Raw genomic sequence first — 8114 nt, 5'->3', positions numbered from 1 at the left:
GTTTTGACGATGCGCCAAGTGACTGCGCAATCGTCAACAGTGGCAAAACAGGGAAACCAGAGTACCGACTGACGTCCTGCACAACAGAGGTAAAATGCTCCTTATACAACATGCCAATATGTTTTTAATACTGTTCTCAACACACAGCGCTTACACAGTGCACTGTTCACTTGGTTTTACGGAAATAATGTTGTTTACAGCCGAGTTACTGGCTAGCTATCGTGAGCTAGCGCTGTTAGCATGCAGCTAGCTACAGTTGTGTCACTGGATACACAGATTAGAGTTAGTTGAGCATAAAACACTTCGCTACTGTGACAGGTTATGTGAGCTCCACTGGATATTACAGTGTACAGTTTGACTAGTATACTCCAATCTCTAGTGTATTCTAGTATAGTATATTATCATTTCTCACCCCCAGCTGTTACTAAAGTCGTTCGTTCGTGTCAAACTTTATTATTATTATTATTATTATTATTATTATATTCCTTTATTATCCCTGGGGAAATTCAAGTGTTGCAGCAGCTCAACTACACAGACAATAAATACAGACATACAACTACACAGACAATAAATACACATACTATACAACTACACAGACAATAAATACACATACTATACAACTACACAGACAATAAATACACATACTATACAACTACACAGACAATAAATACACATACTATACAACTACACAGACAATAAATACACATACTATACAACTACACAGACAATAAATACACATACTATACAGCTACAGACACAGACAATAAATACACATAAACTTATTGTGTGTATAATAAGTGTATGAGCCATGCAGTCCAACACTAATTCAGAGTTAATATACAAATGTTATCCGATGTCATCAGCAGTTCAGCTCTTGAGGCTGTTAAATCTCAGTTTAGGAGGACGGCTGTGTAAGTCACTGCCATTACTTTCACTGCAAGCTGCTGGTTGACTGTTTAGTAAGTGGCACTTTAAATTGTCAGTTTAATGAATGTGAATGAAATGTGGATTCTATTTATTTGTTTTGTTATTAGATTCACCTTCATCATGGCATTGAGACTCGCTGTGTGTCGTCTCTTGGTCAACCCTCACAGATGTGCCATCATCTCAGCTTCCAGAGCACAGGGAACTGCAGCAGCTGCCAGAAGGGGTAAGTGTGTAATAACAAGTTAAGTCTTTCCATCCATGTGGTTTCAGTGTAATTTGCAAAGGTTTGGAGCATTCAGCTGCAGCCCATAACAATTACAATACAGACATTATTTTTAAAAAAGATAATGGAAATGTAACTAAATTCCGATTAGACAGTAGTCAATGTGCTATAATTATACAGCATGGCACTTGTAGTTTCCTTAACTATTTTAGATTTTCAGGAAAAACAGTGCTATATCCTTTCTTGCATAATAATAATTTTTCAGGTTCCAATTTTCCACAGATGCAGAGAAGACTGAGCCGAAGACTAAAACACGTAGGTGTTAACAGCTCCTTATGTCTGAAATCGTCGTCCGAGGTTATGTTTTGAATCTGCGGCTCTCCCCAGAACATATTTATATCTGCGGTTTTAAGGTTTCTGAACTTTTCCTCCTTTAAATGTCTGACAGCCAAGGTCCAGTTCAACTGGCGTGATGGCCTGAACCTGGAGGGCCTGCTGACGGAGGAGGAGGTCATGATCAGAGACTCTTTCCGGACCTACTGCCAAGAGAAACTCATGCCTCGCATCGTTATGGCAAACAGAAATGAAGGTGGGAGACTCCTCTTCGTTTTTCTCCATGCATGAGCCAGAGTCCTTAATTTATTGTTGGATTTTTCATCCAGCTTTAATGAGACCCCATGTTGTCTTCACATTAACAATGTTAAGGTGTCTGCTGAAAAACACAGATTCTCAATAAGATCTTGATATAATGAAATGTGTACTAGAATATTACTACTTTGTCAGTTGTTTGAAAAAATCGTTTTTTAAATAATGTCATGGTACCACTGCTTTTGTCATTTTCTTCAGTGTTCCATAGAGAAATTGTGTCAGAGATGGGAGAGATGGGTGTCCTGGGCCCTACCATTAAAGGTGAGTCTGCTTAATTTGTAATATACAAATCCGGTATATACCCTCTCATTTTGTGATGATCTAAACAAACGATTTGATAAAAGATTGTCGTTTTTGTAGAATTTTATGTTACCTATGAAATGTCTATTTGTTCTTCTGTGACTGTCTGATTTGGACTTTGGCCATGTGCACACTGGACCTGTGTGTTTTGTTTGTTTTGTCTATGACGAAAGGTTTTAGCCCATTAAACTTCACTTTATTTTCTAACTTTGATTCTTTAACTTGAATTTGATCACTATAACTCCTGTTCCTGTGTTTCACCTGAAGGTTACGGCTGTGCTGGGACAAGCTACGTGGCCTACGGTTTGATCGCCAGAGAAGTAGAGAGCGTGGACAGCGGCTATCGCTCGGTCATGAGCGTGCAGTCGTCGCTGGTCATGCATCCCATTTACGCCTACGGCACAGAGGAGCAGAAACAGAAGTACCTCCCCAGGCTGGGTAAGAGGAGAAAATGGCAACCACATATATGAATGCATTAATCCTAAAAAACCCAGTGATGAGTGACTGAGCTCTTGGTTTACTCCCCCCTGTCTCTCCCAGCTCGGGGTGAGATCCTGGGTTGCTTTGGCTTAACGGAGCCGAACCACGGCAGCGACCCAAGCAGCATGGAGACCAGAGCCAAGTACAACCCATCCAGTCGCACCTACTCTCTCAGTGGCTCAAAGACCTGGTGAGTATGGGATGTATCACAGAGATGCATCTTGAGCTTTCTCCATAAATTGCATCTCTTCGGAGAGTAAGCTTTTGAAGAATTAAATGTTAACACTTCAAGTCATGAATTAATGTTAAAATAGCAGCAACAATGGTGATGTGTCTGATGGAAAAGAGCTTATTTAATAGTCAAACTGAGTAATAGTATGTCTGTAATGACTTGACAAATGATGACATGTTTGCATAAAGTATCTGATGTTAATATCAGGTATATTGACACATGATTTTTCTAAATTCCTTTTTCTGTAAACTCCATGGTACAGATCAAATGCTGACTGATTTGGACCTTAGTTTTATGTTTTTTTTCCCCAGTCATCTGATAAATGGTGTAAAATCTCATGATAAAGTTTTTTTATTGTGGCACAGAGCTCCATGTGACATTAGTTGTCCACATGGTGGAGCTCTTCACAGTTTAAGTACTGTATGAAACTCACAGAGACATTGCTTTTTTTCTAGGGTTAACTATGGTAATAATTGATGAATAGATGGGTGTATTTTTTGTTTCGTTTTATACATTTTATAACTTCATACAAGTAAATAAGGTTATTATGCTGTAAGGCAAAAGTAATATTAAAGAAATATTACAAGATTACAGTACACCAGTTAAGAACGCGTCCTCATACTGGGAGGGTACAGTTCAGATCTATGTTGTTTGAGTAAATAATAAATAAATAAAAATCAGCCCTACCAATACTTCTCCCTAACATTCCCTTGGCCTCCACCATCAGGATCACAAACTCCCCAGTAGCAGACATTGCTGTCGTCTGGGCCAAATGCGACGATGGGAAGGTCCGCGGCTTCATCTTGGAGCGCGGCATGAAGGGCCTGTCGACGCCAAAGATTGAGGGGAAGTTCTCCCTGAGAGCATCCGCCACCGGCATGATCGTCATGGACGAGGTGGAGGTCCCCGAGGAGAACATGCTGCCTCATGTCTCCGGTCTAGCTGTGAGTGAAACATTCTGGTTAGGTAGTGATGTGTTTGTGGAACATAGTTAAATAACTATACACCTTTTCTCTCTGTTACATTCAAAACATACTCATGAAATTAAGTATGGGACTCAGTTTCTAATAGTTTATGTTAAAGGATACAGAGTGGCTCAGTGTTTCACAATTTAAACACACAGTAGTAATTGCTCATCACACTCCTCCTGCTTCTTCCAGGGTCCTTTTGGCTGCTTGAACAACGCTCGCTACGGTATCGCCTGGGGCGCTCTGGGTGCAGCTGAGTTCTGTTTCCATGCTGCTCGACAGTACACACTCGACAGGTCATATCTTATTTGACCAAATTACGTTTTTTGTTCAGTTTGCACAGATATTTTCATGTCACAAAATAAATTCTTCATATAGTCAAATCTACATTTATAGGAGCCTAAAAAAGCAGTTTATTCCTAAATAAATACGAGAATAATAACATTGTTGTTGTTGTTGTCTACACCAGAATCCAGTTTGGCGTGCCACTGGCAAGGAATCAGCTGATGCAGAAGAAAATGGCCGACATGCTGACGGAGATCACCATTGGCCTGCAGGCCTGTCTGCAGCTGGGAAGACTAATCGATGCTAAAAGGTATAGATGACTTTATCCTCTGAGGGAGGTGTATTAGACGGGATATGAGGTGATATTGGCACTAGTTTTTGTTGAGGGGCCCATCCGTCAAACCACACATCACTCTTTCCTCTTCTGTCAAGTGGAAAAGGAATAACTATTACTACTTTTGGTTCTCAACAGTGTCATGAAATAGGCTGCTGCGTCTGGTTTTGGTGTTAAATACAGGCATTGCAAGTGCAACTAAAAAAAGTGCATCTGAGGCTGATGGGATTTTTCAGTTTGGAAGGTATTTTGTTATAGAGCAAAGTACTGGAAAATGAAAATTTGACCACATGATGGCGCTAGATGAAGAGTTAAAGGGATCACCAAAGTTATTTAAATTCATCCTGAGAGAAACCTTTATGTAGTTATTAAAATAGTTCAGCCAGGACCATAGCGGTTAACGACATTACCAAACCGCTTGCCGAACTAACTCAGGAGAAACGCGGTCGTTCTCTTAACAGAGCCGCCCCAGAAATGATCTCCATGCTGAAGAGGAACAGCTGCGGTAAAGCCATCGACATCGCCAGGCAGGCCAGAGACATGCTGGGAGGAAACGGGATCTCTGACGAGTACCACATCATCCGCCACGTCATGAACCTGGAGTCTGTCAACACGTATGAAGGTGAGGAGGAGGAGGAGGGAGGAGGAGATGGGACACGCTTGCACACACGCTTGCACACACGCAATAGGTTGAATGTGTTTGACTACTTTAAAATGAGATTTTAGCAAAATATGTACATATATAAGTTTTTTTTTTGTGAGAGCGCATATTAATCAGATCTGCGTACCATCTGTTCATGCTGCTTGACATGGGCTGTCGCCTCCTCCAGGTACCCATGACATCCACGCCCTGATCCTGGGCAGAGCCATCACAGGACTGCAGGCCTTCACTGTGGACAAATAGATCCGACCTCTTCCCGTCCAACCAACTGGATCCTGCTAGCAGAAATGTAACTCACATGTCAACTCATGAGTTCCCATCTGTATACAGAGGATGTTTTTTTTCACTCAAGCGATTAGAATATATGTATATTTGAGTGCTTTATTTTGAGAGAAAGAACAAGTCATTATCTAAGTGTGTCTGAATTTGAGGACTGTTGTGTATGTGATTAATTCAGAAGTTGATTTTTCCAACTTAAAGGGCTATTTTTATACTCTCAATCACAACATTATCTATTGCTGAGATTTTTTCTCAGCTCCCCCTGTTGTATAAACAAAGTCAAATTCATTGTTCAGACTTTCATGGACGCTACTGTATTGACGGTTCTGAATGAGGTAAAGTTCTAGATTTGCTGCTGGTTACTTTAAAGTTGATACTGTCATTTAAAAAGTAAAAATGCATAAATTTCAATCAATTGTTACAAATTGCATGCGTTTTTATTGGTGTGAGAGAACATAGATGATATGATTACTTTGCACGGTTTGCCAGAGGTCAAGGATGTAGATCAGAGCTTAAATAAATAAAAGTTACTTAAGTATAAGGAATGTGTGAGTTTGATATGGTGTGCCAATCTCATCTAGTCAGCTGTTATTTCACTCTCAGTACGACATAAATACGAGATGATTAATGAGGGAAGAAAGAAGAACTAAACATGTTCTGCTGTGTGTGTATTTCAGTTTGACTTTGTCAAACAGTTATTTAAACCTGAAAAGCTCATTTATTTGAGTAGTCGTGTTCATATTTGACACCCTGCATTTCCCAGACAACGGTCTTTGCCTGTTGATTCTTTAAAATAGATCCATGTAAGTCTAAATTTTGACATGTTTTAATGTAATTTTGTCTTAAATTGTCTCAAGTGTCACATTTCCGCACAATTTTGTTGCTCAAAATTTTGACTTGAAGGGACAATTCCTTTCAAAGAAACTTACAACTGACTTGAAATGTCATAATTCTGTCTAAAAAAAATAAAAAGTTGTAATGTTGACATAAAGTCATAATTGTACAGGGATTTGTACTAATGTGTTGGACTTTTCTTTAAGCCCACTTTTCATCTCTCACTTACAAACCTTCTCCCTCCATCTCTATCCTCGCTTCATGTGCCCTAACCACACAAAACATTCACATCCCTGAGCAGATCATCTGTATACGTCTGTCGTGATGAATGTGGGGCTGGGCAGATAAAGACCTCTGTCCTCTGCACTTCATTGCATGTCTGCCACTGCTACTTTGAAGTGGAGGGAAATAAAGAGCCGGCAAATCCCTGGTCATATACGATGGCGTGTTGTACATGGGGCTTATATAAGGAAATTGCTTTTCCATTATTTCGTTGTTTGGACTTATGGCCTCTCTCGTGTATGTGTAGATATGACTCACTGTGACTAATTGCACCCTGAATGGACTGTGTTGCTCTCTGTCTGGGATGGTGGAGGCTGGCATGAAATGAAATGCAGAGAGAGAGAGAGAGAGATTCACCTTAAATAATCATCTGGATATAACCTCAGTGAATCTGAGAAGCTCTGTCATAATGGACTTAATACTCTCATTTGAATCGTTTAAGCATTTAACCGGGACAAACATAGTAATCCTCTGACTACACTGAAATACAAGACTAGGGTTTGGGATTTGTGGGTATGGGTGTGAGGTAGGCTAAGGCACATCGTCAATTTAAATCAGAGGGGTTAATAGACATCGATGATTTGGATATAGATCTTACTTTCTGGTTTGACTTGGTCCTGGATGTGGTGGGCAGGGTGACTCAGCGGTTACCACTGTTACCTCACAGTATATATATATATATGAGATGCACTGTACAAGAATGCTGCCATCTTTATGAAAAAATCCACATCTGAGCTGAAATCATTAATCCTACCAACTTTCCAGCAATCTGGTTCATCGCAATAAACTTAAATTCTGCAAAGAAGGCAACAAGTGCTAGCCAATCAGAGGCAGTCTAGGGCGGGTCTTCACGGAACACATCAAACTACTGTAAATAGCAACTGTGTATGGCTGTGAAAGACATCATTTGGCATGCGGATGAGAGGGCACTTCAACATTTCCCCAAAAACTCTTTTGCACACTTACTGCTAGTGTGCTGTTGATTAAGCTGCCAATGGTGACCTGCGGGCCTAAAGTTGCCTACCCCTGCTTTAGACCATTATCTGGGATTTGAATGGCATCGTTTCCAAAAGGCTGCATTACAACTGACTGATAATTATCTGAATTAAACTGACCAACTGTGAGATTTGTGATAAGCACGTATTGAGTGATATGTCATCACTTGCCCAGATGTTGTGAGGATGATCTTTTGCACATCACGTATCAGCTGCCCCCACCGTTAAATCTAACCAAAACTTTGACAACAAACGCGTTGGTTGGTCCACCCCCAAATGAGGAAATCAAGGAGGCAAGAAACTCTTTATCCACAGAGGCTCTGGCCTTAAACAACTTCCTTTTAACATTTGACTATAAGGTTTAATAAACTCAGTTGGTGAGGTCCTGCCTCTAGTGATGGGTCCAATGCCTGGATGCATTTCTGCCAATTTGTCCCAGGAGCCAACCGCGATACTGCAACAAAAAACGATATAAGATATACCTATAAAAGAGGTGTCTATAATACTTTTAACATGGCCATTGCTATGGTCAGTTGTAACTAATCCTGCTCTGATACAAATGCATTATTAAATAATTTTTTTGTATTTATATAATCCTTCTACTATAATCCTTCCTTCCTGCTGCTGTCGGTAGACCACATGACACTAAAAACCTGTGCATTACAA

At 40.2% G+C, this 8114-nt stretch overlaps 1 protein-coding gene across 1 annotated transcript; it reads left to right on the top strand.

The window, feature by feature from the left end:
• On the top strand, positions 1-6353 carry gcdhb (glutaryl-CoA dehydrogenase b). The gene is made up of 12 exons (XM_054607398.1): positions 1-89; positions 1035-1150; positions 1433-1465; positions 1599-1739; positions 1997-2059; positions 2366-2536; positions 2639-2768; positions 3538-3754; positions 3971-4074; positions 4248-4373; positions 4859-5019; positions 5228-6353. Exons 2-12 carry the CDS (start codon positions 1048-1050, stop codon positions 5299-5301), a joined length of 1323 nt encoding a protein of 440 aa, XP_054463373.1. The 5' UTR covers positions 1-89; positions 1035-1047; the 3' UTR covers positions 5302-6353.
• The last annotated feature ends 1761 nt before the right edge of the window (positions 6354-8114 follow it).

This window comes from Anoplopoma fimbria, chromosome 11, assembly GCF_027596085.1.
Source record: "Anoplopoma fimbria isolate UVic2021 breed Golden Eagle Sablefish chromosome 11, Afim_UVic_2022, whole genome shotgun sequence".
NCBI classification, from domain to species: domain Eukaryota; kingdom Metazoa; phylum Chordata; class Actinopteri; order Perciformes; family Anoplopomatidae; genus Anoplopoma; species Anoplopoma fimbria.
Note: the sequence above shows the minus strand (reverse complement) of the source record. Positions and strands in the feature narration are given on the sequence as shown.

Bases quoted from the DNA above. Each gene is read 5' to 3' on its own strand.
- gcdhb (XM_054607398.1), top strand. From the start codon at position 1,048: ATGGCATTGAGACTCGCTGTGTGTCGTCTCTTGGTCAACCCTCACAGA. The intron at 2,060-2,365 runs GTGAGTCTGCTT...TTTCACCTGAAG, and splicing joins CCTGGGCCCTACCATTAAAG to GTTACGGCTGTGCTGGGACA. The intron at 2,769-3,537 runs GTGAGTATGGGA...CTCCACCATCAG, and splicing joins CTCAGTGGCTCAAAGACCTG to GATCACAAACTCCCCAGTAG.